The 26,844-nt window shown below is 45.8% G+C and overlaps 1 protein-coding gene across 1 annotated transcript; it reads right to left on the reverse strand.

Moving 5' to 3' along the window:
• Positions 1-334: 334 nt before the first annotated feature.
• NUTF2 (nuclear transport factor 2) lies at positions 335-21,213 on the reverse strand. The gene is made up of 5 exons (XM_015413956.1): positions 21,097-21,213; positions 11,494-11,618; positions 7,829-7,900; positions 6,547-6,645; positions 335-1,203 (listed from the first exon to the last, which is right to left on the reverse strand). Exons 2-5 carry the CDS (start codon positions 11,590-11,592, stop codon positions 1,090-1,092), a joined length of 384 nt encoding a protein of 127 aa, XP_015269442.1. The 5' UTR covers positions 11,593-11,618; positions 21,097-21,213; the 3' UTR covers positions 335-1,089.
• Between the last annotated feature and the right edge of the window lie 5,631 nt (positions 21,214-26,844).

Here is a 26,844-nt window from a genome sequence, read left to right on the forward strand (position 1 = left end):
TTTATCCTACTGAAGTGCATCTGCCAGTGGCATGTGGCTGCTGCAGCACAAATGCTAAGCAGATGCTATTTGGACCAAGCCATGGGAAAGAATACAGTGATGTAGTCACACCACTATCCCAGACTTGTTAGAGCTTATTTCCGAACAAAAGCCCTGGACGGGCAAAACTCAGTAAACAATTCAAGATGCCAGGTTTTATACGGACCCAACACTTGAACACCAATGTGAAATAAATGGGCATGAACGCACCACACCTGAAGAGCTTAGTGCTGAGAAACAGGTCAGTCAAGTAGGACATGCTCCCAACTCTGTCATTTGTATGCACCGTCTTCCATCTAAGTCTGAAGAAAATGCTTTGCGGTTCAGTGTCATTGTCTAATTTGCACAAAACATGCGTCTCAGTTATGATGGTTTCAGGGGAAGGAATGAAGTCCTCCCCCCCCCCCCCGGATATATGGAGCACATTCTTTAACAATTAATACAGATTTAAAGCCTTTAAACAATGGCAAAAAGTAGCACCACACACCTGTGACGGCTTTAAGAGCTGGAAAAGGTTTGTCCAGCCACTTGTTCCCAAGCCAGGTATTCAGACAGCGTAGGAAACTCTCTAATTAGAGACTGAACATCCAACAATTTAAACTGTTAGGAAAATGTCATGGTTTTATTGTATAATGTAGCACTGAAACATCTGAACAAAAAAAAAAAACCACCCCAGTATCTGAGCTGCATTCAGGCTGATGTTCTTTTCTCTCCTTTTTTTGTTTCTTTGGGTTATTTAGAGAAACTTGTCAGTACAGAAACAAAACCCTTTTTTTGCATTATGGATGCTTCCCGAGGCATGCTGGTAAGACACACATTTCCCTTGTCAAATGCAGCTAAGTCTAAACTTCCAAACATCATGCACAAGGAACTCTTCTAGTGACACAACATAAAACTCTTCAGGAGGGCACGCTGGCAGAGATCTCGCTCGCTCGTCCACTCGCTGTGGTGTTGCGGGTTTGTGTATGATATTTGGAATGTTCCGTTAAGTGTGATTAATATCTGTAAGGAGGAGAAAAGAATAATGACAGGTGCCTCGGGGATGCCGTCTCAACCAAAGTTGTGCAACGCTAGCCTGAACATGTCATTGGTGCAAACCCAAGCATCATTGAAGTTCTTTAATAGAAATATCTGGTGGAATCCCATAATAGGATCTTCATCGGCCTGTGAAGAGAAAGAAAGAAGTTTTAGAACCTCTCTGCCGCAATAGATAAATTCTAGGAAGGAAATGCCTTCTAACATTGCCATGCATTCTTCACCCTTCATCAACAACAGCTGAGGTTCTGGCATGCCACTTACAATCCTGATGCAGAACTACAGGGAAGACTCGGTAGCACCACAACAGTGATACACACAGCCATGTGCAGCTCTTCTGAGCTCTGTTCCACATGGCACTTGCCCCATGTTCCAGAAGAGTGGGCAGTTTCTTTAGAAACTGGAATAATTTCATCATTACTATGCGCCCAAGATACCGCTGTCTTATTTTTAAAACACAACTTATCTATGATGATTACAAGAAGGTTGTGCAGATGTGGGGGTTTGGTGTCTGAGGCTAGGATGGGGCATACCAGTGTTGAATACTAGCCAATTAAAAACACTCCCCAGTAGTGGGGAAAGATGTCTGCAGATGCTCAGAGGTACTCCAATAATTAAAAGGCTTACATCATATATTCCCATGCATTTGGGGTGATGCACAGGACATACAGTAGTTAACACAGCTCTTTCTGTTGATGGAGATGGTAAATGTGGCTTTCCATGATCCACAGAGTGGATCTGCACTGTGAACTAGGTGGTGATCCACGATCCCTATCAGTATTCAATGCATTCACAGCAGTGAATAGCTCTGTTTATGGAAGACTACGAATTACAATGTTTGGAGATCCAGGGCAGCATTTTAAGAGCCATCAGAAGAAGCAGTATTGGGCTTGGCCAGGAGTAGTTAGTGCCAAACAGAATTAAGTTTAGCTGTCACTTGCAGAAGCTGGAAGGCTTCTTCGAACACTGATGAATTAAAGGATGAGAATCATCTGTTCCCACAAGTCACATCTGTGGCCCTGTTGAAACAAATCTGCTCACACACTAGGAGCACAAGGCACAGAACACACAAGAGGCATGGAGAACTGCTGTATATCCAAGTATTTGAAATTGGGGGGTGGGGGGGGAATGGCATCTCTCTACCAGAACTGCCAACATCTTTCTCTGGGATAAGGCAGGCCATCAAGAACAGGACCAACATCTTTCCCAACTAGATTCTAACAAAATCTGCTACAGCAAGTCTGGAAGATGACACTTTTTATTTAAGACCCACCGAGGCAAAAAAAAACCACCACGACTTTTAAGCTGCCTCTGAATTACCACCATCTTTATTGCAGAGGAGACGGAAATGCATGTAGTACCCTACAGTTCAACTTCCACAGTTTTTTCTCGTGCAAACATAAAGCCTTAGTTGATAAACGAATGCGGCAGGCCTGGTGTTCAGAGACTTTGTGTCTATGAAAAGGACAGGAAGCAAGCTGCAGTCAGATCTTCAGAAGGCTTCTGGAATACCTTTGCAGTCAAATATAATTATACCTTGAACTGGACAGAGTCTCTGCACTGGTTCTAATGAGCCTGCATCTCTCAAGGCAAATATAAAACCAGACATCACTTCAAAAATACAAACCTGTTGCATGCATTTCCACACCCCTTACACACGTATTCATTTATGTCACTTATATCCATCCCACCTTTTCTCCCCAGTGGGGACCCAAAGTAGCTTACACTGTTCTCCTCTCTTCCCCCTCCACTTAATCCTTAACAAAAATCCTGTGAGGTAGATCATGTGGAGAGGATGTGACTGGCCCAAGGTCATCCATGGCAGAGTGTGGAGTTGAATCTGGGGCTCCCAGATCCTAGTCAGAGACTCTAACCACCACACCAAGCTGGCACATAAATGCACGGATATTGTATGGGAGCCCTCTCTGTTCAGAGGATGGAACGAATCAGAGTGCTGCAAGAAGCACTGACCTGCAGAAGAAGCAATACAAAAGTGGTTCCTAAAAAGCAAAGCCCTTACACACAAGCAAGGATTTCATACAACCGCACAACTTCAGTTCCTCTCCCAGATTATTAGCAACCACATCAAGGTGCAGGTAGCCACTGCTTCATGCTGCATATTCCAAGAGGTCTTTTTATGCAAACTCACTGGCTTAGTCTCCTCGTTCTCAAAGCCACCTGACACCAAGGCCCAGGTTGGCGTAAATGCATTTGCCTACATTCACACCTTGTTTGCCTGCCACATCCTTCTGTTGCCTCCCTAGCAGTACTGAAACTCAAAAAGGTAAGCCTCTTGGAGCAGGGAGGTGTCTTTCCGCTTGAGCTCCTCTGCACAACACCATGCACATGCAACCCATGGTTTGTATCTAACCTGCCCCTGGCTCAGGTACGTCTCCCTGAACTACAAGAACAATTGCAGACACACCCACGGAAAACAGGCTTAAGATCAGACAGTTTCAAACACAAAAGACACAAGTGCTCACTGTGCACAGAACTTCTCAGATTTCTAAGCAACTGCTAAGTCTAGGATAAGTTAAGCAAGCAACGGAATGCTCCAGCATGAAGAGACAAATAGATATGCAGCTCTGCTGAATTAAATCCATAGCCGCTGCTTCCAAGGAGAAGGGGGCATCTGCTTGGTTCAGAAGCCGCAATCCTTCTTCAGTAACACACAAGCCACGGCCATGCTGTTCAGACTGAAGGACCAACCGCGGTAAGCAGCAGCAAGCGGAGTGCTTCTTACTCATTGAGGACTGCGAAGATCAGAGGTAGGAGGAAGCTGGAGGCTAAACATTGTGGAGTGCTAGCCTGAAGACTTCATTGGTGCACACCCAGGCACATTGTAAGTTTTTCAACAAAAAGGTCTGATGGAAGCCTAAAATTTGGTCATCATCTGCCTGAGCAGAACAGGAGAGAAACCATTACTAGACAGATACGATCTGAAGTTGCAGAACGCCACTGCTCTTGCTGGATTCTGTTATGAGAAGGCTGCACTGTGCATATGCAAAGCCTGGATGCTCCCCTGGCAACATGCAGAGACACCTCTTAGGAGCCTAATCTTAGAGAAGCACTATAGGGAGAAAGCAGGGATAAGATAAAATGTAATTCTACAGCATTTTGTTCATTACTGCTCCTATCTTTTATTGCCAAGCTGCAAGACCTTTTTTGACTGCATTCATCGTTTTACTGTAATTTTTATAATGGGTGGATCTCATGCTATTTTGGCATTCATGATAATAAGCCTTCCAACAGTTTACAGATAAGCCGCCTGTGACCAGGCCACCCTCAAATTTTGATTGGTGTGTCTCTGAAGTTTTGAATGTCCACCTTACACTGAGTCAGATCTTAAGTCCATCTAGCTCAGTATTGTCTACTCTGGGGGAAGCACCTCTCCAAAGGCTCAGATAAGGACTCTGCCAAACCTTTGAGCTGTGATCCTTTTAAATATACATAACACTGATTAAATCTGGGGACAGTCTGTGTGCAAAAAGAAGAGACTGGATTTATACCCCGCTCTTTACTACCTGAAGGAGCCTCAGAGTAGCTTACGATCTCCTTTCCCTTCCCCTCCCCCACAACAGACACCCTGTGAGGTATGTGGAGCTGAGAGAGCTCTTTTTAGAACTGCACTGGAGAGAACAGCTCTGAAAGAAATTATGACAGACTGACCCAAGGTCACACCAGCAGGTGCATGTGGAGGAGTGGGGAATCAAACCCGGCTCTCCCAGATTAGAGTCCACACACTTAACCACTACACCAAACAGGAATTGCCACCACTGAGCTGTAAGTATTTTTCCCTGTCACTTGCTTGAATATGAAAAATGAAGTTCTAAGAAGTTAGCATAATGCTTACAAAGGAAAGACGGATGTTTATCCGTGAAGGCAGCTTAGATGTCTTGATCTGCCAAACAAGACCCACCTGGCACTGCAACAGATACATTCTGAACAAAACCACCAGTGGTATTGCACCAGCAGCCGCTGAGACAGGGCAACGTGCAGAAGGGACGGGAAGCTCTTGACTCCAGAGAAGCTTGAAGCAGCAGAGTCTCTCATCCCATGTTTCTCAGTCTTGCCTACGACCACTTGCAGAGGTATGCATATCTGATGTGCATTCTATTCCCTCCTTCTTTTACGTACCACATTTGAATGGCACTACTAGACACAGCTGAGACCATCAGAAGGATGAGAGGCGGCGGCAGCACCAAGTCAGGCCCTCCCTAGGCTGTGCCTGAACCCAGACCTAGCATCTGAGGACACTGGGGAGGGGGTGCCACCTGTGTTCCCTCTGAGTCAGGGTGAGCTAGCTCACAGTTTTTTAGCCTCTGGCTCACACATTTTTTATCTTAGCTCAGGAAGGATGGCTTCAGGGCAAACTAATTTATGCAGTAGCCAAATCGCTCGGCCACAACTTTAACGCCAGTAGCTCACAAAGTAGAATTTTGCTCACAAGACTCCACAGCTTAGAGGGAGCATTTGGGTGCCACCCAGGCCACCCTTCGGTCCACGGCCAGATGAAGACTCAAGATCTCGCACCTTAAGCAACTGCCCAGGTTTGTCTAGTGGTCAGGCTGGCCCTGCTTTACGGTCCTACTAGTTCCCTCTGTCCCTGCTGGCCTGGGAACCCACAATCCTCTTCAGTAGCTGGCACTTGCTTCCCCAAGCAACCCACTCAGTGGACGCAAATGCTGTGGCAGCTCTAAATGTGGAAAGGGACACCGGAGAAGCTTCTTCAATTCATTTCCCATGCCCCTTCTGCTCCTTGCCGGGGAAAAGAGCAGTCTTCGCAACTCTTGCAGCAATGCTGCATTCCTAGCACTAACCTCGTGAAGCTGCATCATGTGAGGGGGTCCAGAAGGTGAAAATGGCCACATCTACAACCAAGTGCCATGACAGTATGCGGTAGAAATGACATGCCTTTTCCCCAAAGTACCTGCAGCCTTTGTTCCGACTGGAGCGCTGACAGACAGTTTGCCTTCAGCTGCCAAAGCAGGGGGCCAAGACTTCTGAGAAGAGCCTCGCAGCCCTGCCTGATCATGGCAGAAACTGCCGACAGGAAATGACAAAATAGCAAGTCACTCTGAGCCTGGCCTTGCACAGAGGTTCCCGTTCAGCTCCTCCTTGGCAAGGAGGGCCACAGCTGTAGATCGAAGCCTCAACGACGCCCTCGGTTCACCCCGCTGAGGCATGAGAATCTTTCCATTCATTCTCTCAAGACGTACTATAACCTCTGAGCAATCCTTCCAAATGCCTCTTTTTCAAAGGCGGCCCCTTGCAAAAGCCGACTGGGGCAAGAACCTCTCTGATCAGGAAAAGCGAATCTTCCTCTCAACCAGGCATTGGCTCTTCCCTCACCCGTCAACCCGCACGACCCAATAGCAGACGTCCCTCAGAGTGCCGAAACAACCTGCCCCAACATACAAGTGGTGCTCCAAACAGCAACTCACAGGATTCAGAGGTTGAGGAAACATTTACCTTAAGCTGTCCAACTACCATACTGAGTATACAGCTGTCGGGTGTGGGCTGATGGTCTTGTGCTGTGATGCTGTGCTGTATTTTCTGAAAAGGAAGGCTCTGTCATGGAGGAAGAGGGGAGAGAGAGACTGAGTAATTGGGAAGCAAAATTCCTCAGCATTTATTTACAGCAAGGAAGTTAGTGGTCAAGTGTGACACACACCTCTTTGGAAAAACTGCAAGTTCACTTTTTCTACCTTGATCTGGTTATTGCTGGGGAGGGGTTTTCCACTTTCTAAAAACAGCAGCAACAAAAATGTTTACCCGCTCTAGGCAAGAAGTAGTGATAGTCAACTACGGGAATGTAAACACAGGTCAAACACTGGGATGCCTTATACTGTTTAACAGCCCAGTAATGCACGTCATGAATCGCTATGGTGCAGACAAGACATTAAGTGACTAAGTGTATTTATACCAGATGCTTCACTGATGAACTGTGTGCTGAGTTTCACCATGTACCACTCTTAGAGCCACTGGAATCAAATGGCCTTAGGAGCTGTAACACTGCTCGATTGTGGCTTAAATATTTAGCTATTAAAGAACAGCCAAGCTTGTGTCTCAAGAGACAGCAGCAGCAGACTTTGGAAAGCATGTTGTGATGAACCCTGGAAATTTAAGTCCCTCCAGTCCATCTGCCCTGACCCAGATTGACCAGGCTAACCCAATCTTGTCAGATCCTGGAAGCTAAGCAGTGTCAGCCCTGGTTAGTACTTGGGTGGGAGACAATCAATGAAGTCCAGGGCTGCTTCACAGAGTCAGGCAGTGGCAAATCACCTCTGTTTGTCACTTGCATTGAAAACCTCATGGGGTCACCATAAACCAGCTGCGAATAGACCACACTTTCCACCATCCCCAAAATGTATCCACTCAACCACTTTAAACCAGCTTGTGTAAAGCATTCTGATAGTGATTCATGGTTTCCCCCCAAACTGAATTCAGCATTGCAAGACACCATGCTGGTACACTACCCTTCTCAGCCAAAATATGGATGCAAACAGGGTGTAAGTCCCGTTGATTTAAATAGGACTTTCCTCTTAGTAAATACGCTTCGGATCACTGGACGTCATTTCAGCTACGCAGATTAGAAGCCCCGCCAATGCAGCGTGCCTTGTAATGGATTTGCCCCAATCACCTTCCCAGAAATACCAAAAGTAAAACTAGAAACTATCTTGCGTGGAATCATGTCGTTTCGGGGGCGAACAGAAACAGAGTGTATGAAGCTATTAATATTGGAGAGACTTACTGAGAGTTTTTCAACAATAGCTGCTTTGCCCTGAAATTGCTGTCCTTCCCACGTAAGGCATGAGGCGTCTATCTGTAATAAAGAAAGAGATATGTGGTCACGGTCTGCTTGGGAAAGGAAGGGGACCTTTACACAAAATGGCAAATGATCAGGCTACAGTCCTCCACGTACTGGCAAATCAGCTGAGAAGCAAGCGCAAACCATGTTGGGAGGGCATAAAGGTAAAGGTTCCCTTGCTCGAAAGCCAGTCGGATCCGACTCTAGGGTTGCGGTGCTCATCTCCGTTGCAAAGCCGAAGAGCCAGCACTGTCCGAAGATGTTTCCGTGGTCATGTGGCCGGCATGACTAAACACCAAGGCGCATGGAAGGCTGTTACCTTCCCACTGAAGTGGTACCTATTTATCTACTTGCAATTTCTTGCTTTCGAACTGCTAGGTTGGCAGGAGCTGGGACCAGAGACGGGAGCTCACTCCGTCATGCGGCACACTCGGGTCTCAAACTGCTGAACTACCGACCTTCCACAGCCTGCAGTTCAGCGTCTTAACCACTTGAGCCACCACAGCTCCGTTGGGAGGGCATAGAAAAGTGTTAAATGGCTCGTGAATGGAATTCCTCCTACCCAAGACAACTACGCAGCCGGAGTCCTGCAAGGGTCACACTTCCCTCTCCCTTCATCGCAGGCTGCCTGCCTCACACTCTGCCTCAGCCAAAGCAATAAAATGATGTCACGGAATATTTCCTCCCGGGGGTTTTCTCGAACCTGAGCACTTATGCAGCAAAAGGCAGCTCTTGGGCTAAATCTAGCTCTCTTAAGGGTGTTGCCCCACCCCCACCCCCTGTGCCATTTCTCAACCGAGCAACAAAGATGGTGGAGAAAATGGTATCTGCGAGAACAGATATTGCTGGCTGCCTTGTAAAACATGGTATATACCTTGCCGACATTAAAGACGAGCTACATTATACAGCAAATTTCAGGGTTAAACTTACTGGGGATGAAGATACCAAAATAAAGAATTAATTGATTTACCAGATGATCAGTCAACCACCAACCTGATTACAGCCACTCCACTGGTTTCCCTAAAGCATTCACCACAAAGGTCCCCCCCCTTTTAAAAGCAGCTGTTGAGCAGCTCCTTTCTCACAAATTTTTACAACACAGATGCCAATTGTCATTCAACACCAACAGGAAAAAAGCATGCCAGTTGTTCTAAGCAGCTGCAATCTTTCTCTTAGCCTTGCTTTTCCAGATTTTTATTTTTATTTACAATCTCCACACCAGCTGGTACTTAAAAGAATTCAGTGATGAAGCATCAGATACTCTGCTGTGAGCGGAATGCCGCAAGTAGTATCAGGAAGTCTTCTGTCCTCATGTGTGTCGCCCAATGAGCGTAGTGATTTCCCACACATTTTGAGAGCAATCAAATTATTTTGAAAACAGAGTGTTCTCAAATATTATGGAATACTGTGTGCAATGCTGATCACCACACCTCAGAAAGGATATTATAGCATTGGAAAAAGTGCAGAAAAGGGCGACTAGAATGATAAAAGGGTTGGAACACCTTCCCTATGAAGAAAGGTTAAAGCGCTTGGGGCTCTTTAGCTTGGAGAAACGACAACTGAGGGGAGACATGATAGAGGTTTACAAGGTTATGCATGGGACAGAACAGGTAGAGAAAGAGGTACTTTCCCCCCTTTCTCACAATACAAGAACTCGTGGGCACTCAATGAAATTGCTGAGGGGTCGGGTTAGAACGGATAAAAGGAAGTATTTCTTCACCCAAAGAGTAATTAACATATGGAATTCTCTGCCACAGGAGGTGGCGGCGGCTACAAGCATGGACGGCTTCAAGAGGGAATTGGATAAACATATGGAGCAGAGGTCCATCAGTGACTATTAGCCACAAGGTATAGATAGAAACTCTCGGTCTGGAGCAAGTGATGCACTGTATTCTTGGTGCCTGGGGGTGGGGGTAACAGTGGGAGGGCTTCTAGTGTCCTAGCCCCACTGCTGGACCTCCTGATAGCACCTGGTATTTTTAGCCACTGTGTGACAGAGTGTTGGACTGGATGAGCCACTGGCCTGATCCAACATTGCCTTCTCGTATGTTCTTATGTGTCTTTTTAAAATTCGCTCCAGGAAATTGCTGTCAGGTTAAGTCAGAATTTCCTGCACTGCTCCCTAACTCTCTGCATTTTGGGTTGCTCAGAGCTCTGCAAAGACAATTCCCTTTATTCAACCCACAGCTACACAGCTCAGTTGGTAACACCTCCTAGGGGCAAAACATTAATGCTTTAGGCCATTGGTTCTAAACTTCTTGAAGTGGGACTCCCTTGCAAAACTTACTCCACCTTTTCAGGATCCACAACTGAAGCTGGATCTCAGCTAAGACTAGCGTGGGTTCTCGAGGTAACAGACACAGATTATGTCAGTCCTTTCCCATGCCCGTGGCAGCTGGGAGGGAGCTAGCTGAGTTTCTGCAGACTGGTTAGTGCCTGCATGGGAGTCCACCAAGGAAGTCCAAGGCTGTTATGCAGAGGACAGTAATGGCAGATGACAAGGCAGGGGCTTGACTTAGACTGACCCATGGCACTGTGGGTCAGGAGACAATGGCTGCAGTTCATGCCTCCTGTGCCACAGATGGCACCATCTGAGCCCTTGGGAAATGAGTGGTACCCGCAGGGGAAAGGGGGGCAGGAGAAGACAATGGGGGCAGCTCTGCCCCCCTCCTCTTCTTCTTCCACCCCATGGAACTTGGGGGCCCAAAGCCTCATGGTGCAGTTCTGAGCCACAACCACAGGTGCAGAACCATGCCTTAAGGCCAAACAGCTAAACCACTTCTCTAGGGGAAAATCTGCAGAAGCCAGAGGCGTGAGTTCTAAAAACCTATGCCTTTGTCTCCTACCCACTACATTCACTGTACTGCAATCACCACATGTAAGGACTGCAAACCCTTCTGCCTTCTAATGCACACAGGCAGTTTCTGGGCACACTCTGTTCCCTCAAGCTTCTTGATTCGGAAGACGCTCAAGTGCTGCTTTTAACTAAAGATGTTCAACAGACAGAAGGGCATTCTGACCCTCCCCGTGCTTGCTGACAGGTAAAGCAATGCTACTTGCCCAGTCTCAAACAGGTAAGAGAAAGCCCTTCCAAAGGGGGGGGGGGGAGAAGCAACATTTGGTAAAATTTAAAATCTTCGACGTTAGCTCTTCACTTTAGCTGAAGTACTGCAGAGACTTCACTCCCTTGTTTCACAATCCACGGGCCACAAGAGGACAGAAGTCCATTCTGTCACGTTCCCCTAGGCAGCAGAGCCTAACCATAACCAGTTCCACAAAGACTCATGTAGAAAACAGGAGCTCAGCCATCCCTTTGGCCAGTGCTGTGTCTGGACAAGAAAAGCTTATGCAGAAGCCCTGCACATGTTAGGGGGCACACCCAGTCATGCTTGTACTTCCACTGTTGCAGGTAGCAGGTTGATCAATGGGACAGAGATCATTCTGGACTCCTTCCAAAACAAAACATTGTTGGGGTGCTTACTGACCTGTTTACTTTCATTCTTTCCCAATGAAACAGATGCATTTGTAAAAAAAAAAGCAAAACAAAAAACCCTCAGTGAGCAACCATTCAAAAGAGCCAAAGGAATCCCATCCCAGGAACTACTTACATATATTGCTCCTAACTGAGTCCTGTCTGTATCGAATAACTGGTAGTAATGCTGTACAAAGCTAGAACCGATCTGCTCCCAAATGGGCTTGTCTCCCATTCTGAATCCTCAGCTGGAGCCAGCAACTGAAATAAAAGAAAGAGCAATGAAAGTGGACGGATTAGACAATGGGATCCCGTGACAACACAATGGAGCTGTTCAGGTTTTCGGTTAGCTGTAACCCTTTCCCCCTCCAGGGGATTTGAGCATCCGGAGCGGCAGAGAACTTTCTCCAGTTTGCATTGCTGCACTGAAGCCACCCGACTGCAGCTTGTTTGCAGACACTGGTATTTAGGTACTCCTTATGCCCTGGCACTGAAGAACGTAATATCCAACAGCACTAAGAGGATGATGCTTTTGCTCCACGGCAGGTCTCCTTATGAGTATTTTAAGCCACTCTCCAGCTTCCGGAAGTCAAACTGAGAATCTAGGGCTGAGTCACTCTGGATGCAATGCAGACGACCCTCACACTTATTCAGTTATAGCAAAGCAGTTGTACAATTTCACTCATCTGATATGAACACTGAATGCCTTCAATTGAACGGATGTGGCAGGGTTGTTGCGTCGCTCCCCTGACTGCCTAACTAAACACTCTTGCTAGTGGAATATAATCTGTGGTGCTTGTAGTGCAAAGGATAGATGCCAGCCCTGAAGCTGGGACAGACTACCAATCCTGGCCCAAGTCATGAAGATACCACACAGTGCTCACAGCATTCTTATCTTTTGCCAGTGAAGACCTACAGCTTTTAGGCCAAGAAAGCAAGAACACACAAGCAACTGCCATAATGATGTTCTGGTTTCCATTTTTTACTGTCACCCTCTACGCACGAGAGCAGCTGTGCTGAGCAACACAGTGTGCTGCCCTAGAAACAGTAAAGCGGGGGGAGATATAGGGGAGCAGGAGGTCAGCGCCAGTTTCCTGTATTTGCAAGACCTAATTAAAATCAGAATCCATCAACGGATTCAAAAGAGTGCGTGGTTCGCTTTTCCAAGGTTGATTTTTAGTGTACAAATAGGTGAGATGGGAGATAACTTCACACTGGCAGAAGCAGCATTGGCAGTTACTGTGGCTTTGTACAATAGTGTATATCTAAACGCACAAGTCGAGGGAAATCCCAGTGATCTCAGAGGGCAGCTGTGACTCAGCAGGGGAGGGGCTGTGGCTCAGTGAAAGAGCCTCTGCTTTACATGCAGAAGGTCCCAGGTTCGATCCCCAGCATCTCCAGTTGAAAGGACCAGGTAGTAGTTGATATAGAAGACCTTTGCCTGAGATCCTAAAGAACCACTCCCAGTCTAAGGAGACAACGCTGATGGTGATGGACCGATGGTCGTATTCAGCATAAGGCAGCTTCATGCACGTGGTTATTGCTTCAGTTGTAAGAGAAGGAAACTGAGAAACAACTCATCAAGAACAAGACTAGGAGCAGCAACTTCCCTACAATGCAAGCTTCCAGACAAAACTTTAGCAAAGAGTGAGGATGAAGCAACCATTTTTGTGCAGGACCCAGAAAATGGAAACTCATATTAAAGAGTAAGCGGAGCATTAAAAATGCTGCATTGCTCTAGGAGATCTGAAGATTAAAACTGAAGACTATCTGCTGTCAGCTACACTGCCATTGTAAAGGGGGGGAAGGCAGGAGGCTGCTGGGTGAACATCTTAATGTGTTGGAATGTTAACTTTTCATTTATTTCACTGTGCCTTATCTCTTAACTGGGCTTCTGACCCTGGTACCTCGTTCCTGTTGCTTCGCTGGGAATCTGAACCCTGGGAATCCGAACCCGTTAGTTTAGGTGCGTTGCAGCTCATCCTCTGATTGGCCTTATTCCATCAGGGGACCCCACTTTGAATCCGGTATAACTTCCCCTCTCCCACCCTTGTAGTTAGATCTAACACTGAATGTCTGGACAGATGACCTACCTTTACTGTACTCAATAAACCTGATCCTTCTGAAGGAACGTTGTTGAAACAGATTCCTGTGGGACTCTTGACACCTGCTCCCTCAAGAAACTAGTACCCTCTGCCAGGACAATATACTCCCTCTCTTCCTTCAAATACCTCTCCAAATCCCACCTTTCTATGAAGCATCTGGAACACTTTTAGTACTCCTCTAAAGATGCAAAGAACCGAAATACACACACATTCCCCCCCCACACACACTCAGGAGCTTTTTTATTATTGGGGGAAAAAATGAAATTTTGGGGAGCCCTGAATAAGAATTTTGGGGACTGAGTGAAATACTATTCAAAAACAAGTTATTCCCCCAAAATGTAAAGTATGACCATTCTTATGTAGGACAATCTACAGCACGATGATTCCTGTGTGTACTGCAGACACCACTTATTTCCAAAGATGTTACAGGGATTGGAAAAGAAGTCCCCCGCCCATTACTTCAAAATTTCCAAATAGGTCACATCTCCGTCCTTGTCTCCTAACTGAAACGAAATAAATGCTTCTTTACTGAATGCACCATTTTCTCTTGCCTCCAGCTCCCCCAGCCTTTCTGTTGCCTCCCTTGATTTTTGCATTGTAAGGTTCTTGTAGCAGGGACCCTGTTAGTACAGTCGGCATTTTGCAAAGCAGTGGGCACACTAAGAGAACTATATAAATACATGAAATTAAAATTATATCACCCCCCCCCCCAGAAAGCATTTTAGAAAGGCATGCCTAACTAGCACAGATGGACACTATCAAGCATGCCCTATTAAAGCATCACACAGCCATACATGCAATGAGCAGCAAGATAAATGTGTGTGTGGGGGGGTGTCAACTATCTCAGAAGCGCATGCAGAAAGCATCGAGTTAGTTCTAGTGGCAATAAACATTTCTCAACTATAGCAAGAACAATGCAGAGAACTGAGACTGCTGAAAGAAAGCTCTGGGCAAACAGCTAATCTGCCATAACCTTTTCCGAGAGTGAGTATACACAGCTTGACTTGCACGGTCATTTTAATCTGGGATTAATGCGACCATGGAAACATAGTCCATTCAGAAGGCTAAAAGGGTCTATGGGTTTTGAACGGATGCCTATTCTTTCCTGCGCTGCACAGAAGGACGTCAGAAAACTATTTCATCCCGTTTCCAGAAACATAGGCTATCAACTACCGAGCAAAGGCGTGACCTAACCAGTTCCTGGATGACTTCCCCCCACTGAAGGAGAACAGGATTCGGGATTGGTACCCAAAGAACAAAAAAGCAACTGCCCTAAGTGCACACCCAGGTGTTCTCTGATGCTCCACATCTGTTGAACTCTCTTTCCCTGACAAATCTGAAAAGCTCATTAGCTCATTTTCTGTAACATGTTACAGGAGTGGCTTATTTGCTCTCTTTTTATTCCAGATGTTTTGTCACTAACCTAATGCTACTTGCCCAAAGTAGACAGAAATATAAGTTCTACATAAAACCTTCATAGTAAAAAAAAACCCCACACCTCAAACACTATTGCTGCCTCTTTGTTACTTGTAAGCAGCAATTTGATTAGCCTGCAGATTAAGATAACAGCTCCTTTGCTTCAGTATCTTCCCCAGAACACGGCTGCCCAATGCAGATGTCCTTGGTAGCGTAATCCTAAAAACACTTCCCTGGGAGTAAACCTCACTGAGCAAGAGATTCTTACTAAAAGGCAACACTAATTCTTACTAAAAGGCATACCAGGTTCCATAAAAAGTGAACCCCAATACACAAATCTCAAAGATGGCAGCATTTCTATGTTCTTAGCTTATTTGGAAAATCAGAGTATTCACAGTTTCACTGGCACACAAAGCTATATTGTTTCCACAATGATAAGTGTCATTCCAATTATTTATGAGTTTTTGTTTTACTCCCTTTAGGACGGCACTTGTCATCTGATTTCATGCCCTTGCAGAGCAGGTAAGCCGCTCTCTCTTTTCAGCATTCTGTTTCTCCTCTTCTTAGCACGCTCCTTCTAATGTAAACCGCACAGGCAGCCATGTTCGGTGCCACATGGGCATTAGGCAGGCACTCAAGCTTAATGCTTGCCTTGAACCAAAACGTCAGCTGGGAATGTATACAATGTACACCATTGTTCAGGGAACCCTCGATGTCTAAATGGAGAAGGCTTGGAAGCGTGCTACCTTTCCCTAATGCAAGGTCCACTTCAGCTTAAGATCGTCATGGCTGCTCCCAGTCTCAAGGCTGGGCTGAAATACGTCTTCAGTATGTTACAAAAATGCACGACACTCTGGAATTTGACCAGCACCTTGCCAACAAACCCCACAGAACAGTACTAGCTGTAGCATGGCTGCCCTCACATACTTATGTTTTTATGCATTGATCTTAAAAATTTCGATCCCGCCTTTCTCCCCAACGGGAACCCAAAGCAGCTTGAAGTCCCATTCTCTCCTCCTCCATTTTTATCTTATCAACCATCCTGTGAGGTAGGTTCAACTGAGATAGAGCAACTGGCCCAAGGTAACCCAGCGAACTTCCATGGCGATGTGGGGATTCAAACCTGGGTCTCCCAGACGCTAACCTGACGCTTAGCCGTTAGACTACACTGTACATCTGTCATGCAACTTCCTCCCAAGTAGAATACACCCCATTTTCCTCTTCTCTAAGGAATCTCAAAGCTAGGGTTGCCAGCCTCCAGGTGGGGCCTGGAGCTCTCCCGCTTTTACCACTGATCCCCAGCAGGCAGAGATCAGCTCCTCTGGAGAAAATGGCTGCTTTGAAAGGTGGACTCTATGGCCTTGTACCATGCTGAGGCCCCTCCCCTCCCCAAACACCACCCTCTCCTGGATCCACCCCCAAAGTCTCCAGGTTATTTTCCAACCCAGAGCTCGCAACCCTACTCAAAGCAGCTTACAATCTCACCTTCCCTTCCTCTCCCCACAACATGTACCTTATGAGGTAGGTGGGGCTGAGAGAGCTCTGAGAAAACTGTGAATGGCCCAAAGTCAGCTGGCAGGCTCAGTGTGGAGAAGTTGGGAATCCAACCTGGTTCTCCAGATCAGGGTCTGCTGCTCTTAACCATTATAGCAGTAAATTTCCTAACGTTTCCATGCCTGATCACCTGGAGGAGATTTTTACTTGCCAGGGAAGAGTGGCTGTTTACAAACCACCTTTCTGGGGAAAGCAACAGTTCACTCTGGCAGAAACTCTCACGTCTCCTCTCGCACTATTTCTAATGGTAGGCAAACCACCACTGGCTTTAATACCAATACCGAACCATTAAGTTGCTACAGTAGTGCAGATGTAACAGCACAAAACGTTAATTTCAAGGACAAGTGTTAAGTCTGAGGGAAATCCAGTTTTCTATATGTGTTAGAAGTCACAAAGAAGACTCTGTACCATGGAAAGCAACTCTTTTGTACCAAATATATGTCCCAGGGAAGGCAAATGCTGGCAATGTTAGTTCAAGTTTTAGTATTATATGAAATGCCAATGGCATACTGCACGGACTCTTGGTTCTATCCCTAATGCTCCTGCTTCAATGACTGTTCAAATTGAGTCAAGGATATGACATTTACACAGTCTCCCCTGTCCCACTGAACAAAGCCACAAGCATTTTAGGATCATTCTTCACAACTCTATGGAGTCTGCCATGACTACCTTTTCCCTCTGCATTTTCTGCTAGCAGTTCCTCCCAGGGCTATACCTTATACTACACATAAAAATTTTCACGGGGGGACAGTGGAATGCCTCCTTGGGTCAATTTCACTTACACTAACAAAAGCAATAAAATAAGAATTTTACAATGCTCATGGTTCACTGGAGTCTCATAGCTTCCAAAATACTAATTTTTTAAAAAAATCACAGAGGTTTTTGAAATAGCAGAGGCAACAGTATGAGCAAAGGGAACAACTTCATCAGTATTCACTTTTGGGGGGCTTTGTTTCTGGTTAAGGGTGTACAGAGCTGTGCCAGCAGTGGTACAGCTATGGAAAATAACATTATACCCCACCCTGAGCCTGCTTTGGTGGGGAGGGTATAAATTAAATAAACAAACAATGTGAAGCAGCCAGAACTGAGGATAGTCACATGTTTCAGTCTGGGGAGGGAAAAAATCTAGTTCTGATTTTGTTGTTGCTGCTGTTTGTGACAATGTCGGTCTTACTAAAACCCCAGTTTGGGAAAGGTCTCCACCCACCTAGCAAAAGAGACATACTAATGCTAAGACACTCCCCACCCACCCCCCGCAAAGAAGGGAATTTCTGGTTCCAGAACACAAGGACCAAAACTCAAATTGTTAGCCTTCTGAAAATGTTAGCCTTCCTCAGTCTCTCCTCTCCTAGATGGATCGCGGCACAACAGCTTAAATGGATAAGGAGGTTTCTTGAGGAGCTGACATTTGTTTCTAGACTATAAGTTTTGGACACAGAGCTATTACACACCACTCTTCTAATGTAAACACCCAATGGTGTCCTCTTGTACAGCATTCATTCACTCCCTTCTAGTCTGACTTGTACTTCCCTTTGCGGTACCTTTCTTTAGTTCTTCTAGTTACTTCCCTGAAAGAGATTACACACATGAAGTGAGCACTTGGTGAGTCTGTACGAATACAGTTGGTTCCCTTACTTTCCTATTTGTTATCCCAGAAAATAATGCTGATCTTTTAACTTATTAGTATATACCTCAACAGCCTGAGAGACCATCAACATCTTCTGTGCTTTAAATCATCATCAGAGCCCATGGAGCAGTGACCAGAAGTCCCAAGAAACACCTGGAGAGACTGGGCATTGAGCAAATAACACCATCTCAGGTCCAGAAGACAGTGTTGCTTGGAACAGCAAGAATCCCGTGAAGATACATCTGCAATTCCCAAAAACCTGCAGAACACCATCTACCAATCAAATCTATGGTAATTCATAATAATAATAGTGTGCTGTCATTGTATGGGGGGGAGGCAGCTGGGTGAGCGCCTTCATGTTCTGGAATTTTAGCCTTCACTTCTTCTACTGTGTCTTATCTGTTAGCCTGACCTTGGTACTTCGTGCGCTTTGCCTTGCCTGGGAACCACCCCATTATTTTCGGCACGCAAGGCTTGCACCTCTGATTGGCTCAGCTCCATCAGGGGGGGTCTCACTTTGAATGTAGTATATCTTCTCTCCCGCCAGGAGAGTTAGCTCTAACAAAGAATGTATGCACGGATGAGCTGCCTTTCCTATCTTCAATAAACTTGATCCTTCTGAAGAAACGTTGTTGAGACTGATTGCTGTGGGACTCTGGCACTCAAAGCAACCCTAGGGTGATGAGATGAGCAAAGGTGATTTGCCATTCCTGTCCTCTGCATAACAGCCTTGGACTCCCATCCAGGTACTAACCATGTGGGACCCTGCTTAGCTGCCATGGTCTGATGACACGTGGGGTTTATTCAGGCTGCTACTTTGAATGCTACTATACAGATTTTCATATACCATCATCCTGCCTCCCTGCAGGAAAAATCCTCAGCATTTAAACATGCTGACACCTAGGAGAGTGATAGAAATCCCAATACCACCAAATTCAATTTATGGCATAATGCACTTATGAACATTCAGTTTTGCAAGCATATCTCCAGTGGTTTAGTAATTTATTTACTTAGATTTACTGGGGATTTACTGCGGTGGCTCAAGTGGTTAAGACGCTGAACTGCAGGCTGTGGAAGGTCAGTAGTTCAGCAGTTCGAGACCCGGGTGCCGCATGATGGAGTGAGCTCCCATCTCTAGTTCCCGTTCCTGCCAATCTAGCAGTTTGAAAGCAAGAAATTGCAAGTAGATAATAAATAGGTACCACTTCGGTGGGAAGGTAACAGCGTCCGTGCGCCTTGGTGTTTAGTCATGCCAGCCACATGACCACGGAAACGTCTTCGGACAGCGCTGGCTCTTCGGCTTGGAAACGGAGATGAGCACCGCAACCCTAGAGTAGGATTTGACTGGCTTTCGAGCAAGGGAACCTTTACCTTTTTACTGGGGATTTACTTAGGATTTCATTTGTGTGCATACTTTTGTATCATGTGCAAGTTTCACCACCTTACCCTTGTGTGTTTTTACAGTGATTAATTTGTTAACAGGAAAGATCCTAGCCCAAATACTTAGGCCAGAAGACTTCCTCACATTGATTTACAACAGACTGTTGTTTAGCATCACTCAAGGTTTAAAGAGGTCCCTTATCTGCCTTGAAGGACTTCATCAAGGCTTTCTAATGAACTACTCATCCTTAACAGCATGTTCGACAATCATACCTGAAGTAGAATTTTAAAAACCCACATCAAGTCTTTAACAGATTGTTGTTTCCAATTTCTTTATTTATGCCCAGACCCAATGGGAACCCAAAGTGCCTTATCGCGATAAGTTATTGCATTCTCCTCTCCTCCAATATTACTCTTTCAACAACCATGTGAAATAGGTTAAGCCGAGTCTGTATGACTGGCCCAAGGCCACCCAGCAAGCTTCCATGGCAGGGAGGGGATTTAAAGCTGTGTGTGCCAGAACCTAGGCCAACACAGCCATTTAGAAGAAGTCACAGGCCCCGAGTTCTTTGATCTAACCTGCAGCAACAGTCCTATCTTTTTATTTTAAAAAATGCTTGTTGCACTTTTAGAACCCCACGTGAATGGTGCATAACTTACAGAAACACAGAAGAAAGGCCCGTCAAACTCACACAAACAGGCAGCTCCCTAGGCAGCTCCCAGCAAGTGTTTCCTCTAAGCTGAATTAGTGTGAGCTAGCTCAGTTTTTTAGCTTCCGGCTCACGCCTTTTTGTTTCAGCTCAGGAAAAATGGCTCCAGAGCAAACTAATTTATGCGGTAGCCAAATCGCTCGCTCACAACTTTGATGCCAGTAGTTCACAAAGTAGAATTTTTGCTCACAAGACTCCACAACTCAGAGGGGAGCATTGCAAACAGTCCTGAACCTGAGGCAGTGCTCCGGATATTCGGGAGGGTTAACGAACGGGGGGGGGGGGGGGGGGGGGGGGAGAGCAAGCGTTCCCCCACCCCGGCCAATACTAAAAAGAGAATCCGGAGGCACTTGCAATGTAAGCCTGATGAAGTAAACTCTGACTCAGAAAAGTTTATACTGAAACAAAAATGGATTCGTCCGTAAGGAGCCAAAAGACTCCAGTTTCATTCGGCTGCAACAGACTTAACACAACTCTATCCTTGTTGCGAAATTGTCCATTTTAAAACACCAGAAACTTAGGCGCTCGTATGCCTGCGGAAGGGCGCTTCCGCCACAACCCGCGCACGTGGTGGGGCCCGGCGCTCGAATGCACGCGGGAAACCCGAGGGGCGTAACATCTTCAGACGTGAGCACCAAAAGCGACAGAGAGCGAGGCTTGCACCGGCGTATGAGCAAGAGGAAAGCTGTCTGCGCTGCTCGGCCACAAAAAGCCAGGCACAAAAGCCCCGCGCGGTCCGCTCCTGGCTCGCCGGCACACCCACTGCCTCGCCCTTCCCCGCTCTTAGAGAGGCCTTTTGGGGAAAAGGGGGGGGAGGGGGGACGGAGACCAGGCGCGCCCCCGCTGGCCAGGCCGAGCCCACGACCTCCAGGGAGCCGGGAGACCCGCCCTGCTACTTCCGTCCACCCATCCCGCGCCTGTTGGAAGCGCGTCGCAGAGGCACTCACCTCACAGCTCCCACTAGGCTAATGGCGGCAGCGGCGGCACCGAGAGCGGCCCGAACCCACTGAGCCCCCCTCTCTCTCGCTCCCTCTCCCTCACTCTCTCTGGCCCCCGCCTCTTCCGGGCCACGCCTCGGCCGCCGCCCGGCATGCTGGGGAAGAGAGTCCCGCCGGCGGAATGCGCGAGCCCTTTCTGGAAAAAGGGTGCACTACAAATCCCGTCGCGCATCGCGATGAAAGGCTTCTGGGCTTGACGGGCCGCAAAGCATTGTGGGGAAGCAAAGCATTGTGGGGAAGCAAAGGGTGGCGCTTTTTTTTTTTTGCTGGCGGTGCCCGAGGGAGGGGGGTAGCAGAGCACTTCTGAAGAGTTTCGCTCTTTCACAGACATTGAAGAACGCACTTTCAGTCCGCGTTAACAGTGTTTCCAACTGGATGTTGCTGTTTTCACACGGTAAAATCCAGTTGCAACGTGTGTGGAAAGTGCATTATTCAGCTGCATGTATGATTTGTTGTTGTTGTTGTTGTTCAGTCGCACAGTCGAGTCCGACTCTTCGCGACCCCATGGATCATCTCCCGCCAGGCCCTCCTGTCTTCCCCCGTCCTCTGAAGTTGGCTCAACTTCATGTTCGTTGCATCTATGACACTGTCTAACCATCTCATCCTTTGGCGTCCCCGTCTTCTTTGACCTTCAATCTTTCCCAGCATCAGGGTCTTCTCCAGTGAGGGCTCCCTTCTCATTTGGTGGCCAAAGTATTGGAGCTTCAGTTTCATTATCTGGCCTTCCAGGGAACAGTCAGGGTTGATTTCTTTTAGGACTGACTGATTTGATCTTCTTGCAGTCCAAGGGACTCTCAAAAGGTATCTCCAGCACCATAGTTCAAAAGAATATTCTTCGGCGCTCAGCCTTCCTTATAGTCCAACTCTCGCAGCCATACATGACTACTGGGAATACCATTGCTTTGACCATGCGGACTTTTGTTGGCAGGGTGATGTCTCTACTTTTTATCATGCTGTTTAGGTTCGCCATCGCTTTCCTCCCAAGGAGCAGGCGTCTTTTAATTTCATGGCTGCAGTCACAGTCTGCGGTGATCTGGGATCCCAGGAACGTGAAGTCTGTCACTACTTCCACGACTTCCCCTTCTATTTGCAAAGGAGTGATGGGGGCGGATGCCATGATCTAGCCAAAGCAAAAAATGGAGATTCACTGCATGGAAAAAGTAACAAAAGACCAGAAACCCGTGAATATAATAACGAAGAATTTATAAAACTAACTTGTAAATAATTATCAAACGTTCCAATCTGAATAAAGAATATTATACAAAATGTCTCTGGTGTCAGTCTAATACTGAAAACACCTCCAACTCCCAACAAATTTCCTCTCTGAGACAGTCCTTCCCAGTAAAGTAACAAAGTCCGATGTTGAAGGAGACAAGGCAATCCTGTTAACGGGACGGGTAATATCCCGATTCCACGGTTCTTCAGGAAGAGGTACCATGCAACCGAACATAATCCGTATTGTATTTAATCTTGCTGCTTCCTAGTTTGGTCTGATAAGAATACTGTAATGTAATAGTAGAACACAATGTAATTTGGAATGCATTTCTCTGGTCTGAGGACAGAGGAGATGCATGGCACAGCTGACTGCATCGCCTCAAAGAAGAGGATGCTGCACATGCTTAATACAATCTTTTTGGGATGTGTTCATGCTTTAATGCAAGAACCAATTGAGAGGCAACAACATAAGAAACGCTGATGCAGAGACATTAAAATGCTGCTGTCCATATGCATTTGAGATTAAAGATTCTTTATTACTATAATTGGCTAAGAACAAGGCTCTGGAATTCTGATTAATTACCATGACTGTCAGTTTATCACTGTAATGGTGAATGAGGCCGTTAACGGAGTCAGAAAAACTGGAGAGACTTGCATCATGGGCTCATCTTGGGCACAAACAAACCACAGAATTACTTCACAATTTGTAAAACTGAAATGACCAGTTTACACACAGCTTCTTTAGTGGATGAAAACAAAGGCCACAATCTAAAGTACAGACTTTAATGCTAAGTTTTCTGTGAAACTTTAAAAGACAGTTGCATCTAGACAGTATTATTATGAATTATTAAGTGATGGGAAATCACAACCAGGCCTTGAGATTTTTCTAGTGTAATTGATACAAGGACTGTTTCTCCCTTTCTCAAGTGGCTCAGACATTTAGTTAAAAAAATATACCAACAAGTCAAGAAGTTGCAAAAGGTTTGTCTAGTTCTAATTCAGGGGTGTCAAACATAAGACCCAAGGGCCAGAACCAGCACTTCCAGGGCTCCTATGCAGCCTGTGAACAACTACTAGTGCAAGTGAGGGAACAGGAGATTGCTCAGGGGGAGTGGGCGGAGCCACTCCAATTGTGGCTTCAGCATGGCGGAGCAATCTCGTCTGCAGGAGTCAAGCAGTATGGGAGTGTCTGCCCAGTGCTGCACTGCTGGCTTTCTAGTCTGACCATATGGGTTTTCCTTTGCATCCCCCTCCCAGCCCATGGGGCCTGGTGATAAGGATACAACAACTTTGAGCTTACCAGCTGCTGCCCTTTATACAGTTTCTTTTTTAAAAAATAATCTATTTATTAATTTTCAGACACATAAGCATAACCATATCGTTGAATACATCGCAAGAATAATCAATAAATAGAACTTACGGCCACGGCGGCGCGTATGGCGGCCAGCTCTCGGGACTCTCCCGGAGTTGGATCGCCCACACGTGGAGTGGGGGGGATCCGCACAAGCGGAGACCCTAAGGAGCCTTGGGAAAAGGCTCCGAACCAGGGGGCGCTTAGGGGAGAAGCCTCTTACCGGCCAGAAGGTCGGAAATTGAGGCTCTCCCTCTGCCCTGACGGCCCCGCTGCGCTGTGCCCCGAATGGGGACCTAGCAATGCCACTGGAACATCGGAGTGATGAAGCGATGAAGTGAAAGTACAAAGAAAGAGACGAGCGGCTAACTGTGAGTTGGAGATCAAATTACAAGCTACCGGCTAAAGCACACTCCGTCCCCCGGGAAAGCGAGAGGGAGGAGGGAGGATTCCCCCCCACACTCGAGAAAGAGACTTTTTGAAAGCAGAAAGGGGGGGCGAAGTGAAGTTTGGAAAAAGCAAATTACCTTTTGGGAGAGAGCTGAAAACGGAGAACAGGGAGTGATCCCTATGCTGCGCAGCACAAACTTAAAAAAAGTAAACAAAAACTGAAAATGGCGGGGCCGAAAAAGTTCTTGGAGAGGCAGACAAAGAAGACGGGAGGAACTTCCGGTCTTAGCCCTTCCCCTGCAGGGGCTGCTGTCAATCAGCAAGAAAGTGAGATGCTGCGCCCTCTGCTGGATGAATTGTAGAAGATCAATCAAAAGTTGGATAGCATGGAAAGTGCCTATAGTATTCAACAGAAGCAGATGACAGAGACAGCCAAGAAGGTGGATGAGATCGCAAAGAAATGTCTGGTATCAACGGAAGAAATACAGAAAGTCAAGAAGAAGGTCAGTAAAGTGGAAAAACACAAAGAGAAGCAGGATAATAAATTATTATTGCTTCAAATGGAAAAATCAAATTTGACTCTTCGATTTCAAGGGATGAAAGAATTTGAAAAGGAAGACCTCAGAGACATCCTGGCGAATGCGTTGGCACCACTGACTGGCAGTGAAGCGGGAAAAATAAAAGATGAGATGGATTTGGCATATAGAGCCTACTCCAACTTTACAAGGAAGAATAATCTGCCAGCAGAAGTGGTTGTGAAATTTACCAAGCAGCGTCTCAGAGATCAAATTTTAAAAGTAACATCATCAACACCTTTGAAAATCGGAGACCAGACTATTAGAATTCTGAAAGATGTTACATTTGAAATCAGAATGAAGAGAAAGGAATATAAAGGGTTGACCATGTTCTTGCAAAGTCACCAAATTAATTATAAATGGTTGATACCCGAAGGACTCGTCTTTAAGTTTAAAGACAGAAGAGAAAAGATAGACTCCATCTTCAAGGCTCAAGACTTTTTGAAGAGGCACGCCAGCTCAGAGGTCGAGGCAGAACTCGCTAAGTGGATGGTAGGAACTAGCAAAGAAGACAGCAACTCGGAGGAAGAGGTGAAAGATGAGGAAGACAAAGGAGCGGCTAGAGGGCCAAAATACAACAAGAGACAAAAAAGGGAAGCACCTCAACGTTTGAGAACTAGTTCGGAAAGCGCAATAAAAGATAATACTAATCCCAAAGGGATTAACTAACCGGTTTTGAAAGATATAGAAGAAAAAAGTACTGTCCAGCTGCAGAAGAAGATTTTGACTTTGACTTTACTAATAAAGGATTAATATACTAATTTTTAACATCACTCAACACTTTTCTTTACCCCTCTATATACCCTCCCTAACTTTCTGAAATGTAAAAGCAATAAAATTCTCTCCTTTTTAGAAGAGGGGGAAAAAAAGAATCATCAATAAATTGACAGACATAATTACACTTTCATTACATTTCATATTCTTTCCCCCTATTTCTATCATTCAAAACCAAATTCATTTTACTGATGTCAATATTAATATTAGATCACCATATCAATTCATATAGCAAAGACATTTATACTATTAATTAAACTTCATAGTAAAGCTATTTTCTTAATCACTTGAGCGTCTTTTGTTCTATTTCCTTTTTTTTTTTTAATCCCCTGAAGACAGGGTAGCTTTATTAAATTTTGTTACACCTACGTGACTACAGAAAGGGAAAAAAAAGGGAAAAGGGGAAAAAAGGAAGGGGGGGATAGGGGAAAAAAATAACAAACTAAAATAACAAACCCCGGGATACAGACAGTACAAAGAAAAAGGAACCCACACTATAACTAAAAACCCAAGAAAGGAAGGTCATTACCAGTTAGTATACAGTTAGTCATAAAAATTAAAGCTTTCGTTTGAGTCAATGAATTAGGGAGATTAGTGAGTCCATTTTAGTAAATGTCTAATTTCTTCTCAGTATGCACAAAGACTTCATCCAGTTTGTTCATAAATCTTTTAGAATATAAGAGCTACTTGGCAACTCTTAGCCGCAAATCATATGCCTCTCTGGCCGTGCCTCCTTCTGCTCCTATTAGGTCTCCGTCCGTCTCGTCCAGGCTGGCTGCCTGGCCTCCACCGTCTTGCTGCTCTTCCTCTTTCGATCCGAAAAACTGCTTCAACCATTCTTCCGCTTTGAACACCGAGTTGATTTTTTCTCTTTTGTCCTTATACTTAAACTGCACCCCCTCTGAAAAAAGCCAGGCGTATTGAATCTGGTTGATCTGAAGTGTTGAGATAAGCTCTTTATACGCTTTTCTTTTCTGTCGGACCTCAAATGGAACATCCTTTAGGACCCTGATAGTTGTTGATCCCAATTGCAGGGGTCTGGCTGCTGTCGCTTTAAGAATATCATCTCTTGTCTGTCGTCGGAGAAATTTGACAACAATCTCGCCCGGCAAGTTGTTTTGCTTAATATATTTAGAGTAAGATCGATATGTCACTTCGATCTCTGCATGCGCTTCAGCCGGTGTACTGCCGAGCGATAAAACGATTAACTCAGCTGCCACATCTTTCAAAATTTCTCCTGCTATTTCAGCCACCCCTTGGAATCTGAGAGTTTTGTTTGCTTTTTCCATTTGTAGGTTCAGTAGCTTCCTCTCGTGCAGATCCTGCTTTTGTTCCATCAGACCAACTTTTTTCTTCAGCTTTTTAGCATCGTGTGCTGTCTCTTTAAGCTTT

This window comes from Gekko japonicus, unplaced genomic scaffold (assembly GCF_001447785.1).
Source record: "Gekko japonicus isolate JY-2015 unplaced genomic scaffold, Gekko_japonicus_V1.1 scaffold1921, whole genome shotgun sequence".
NCBI lineage: Eukaryota > Metazoa > Chordata > Lepidosauria > Squamata > Gekkonidae > Gekko > Gekko japonicus.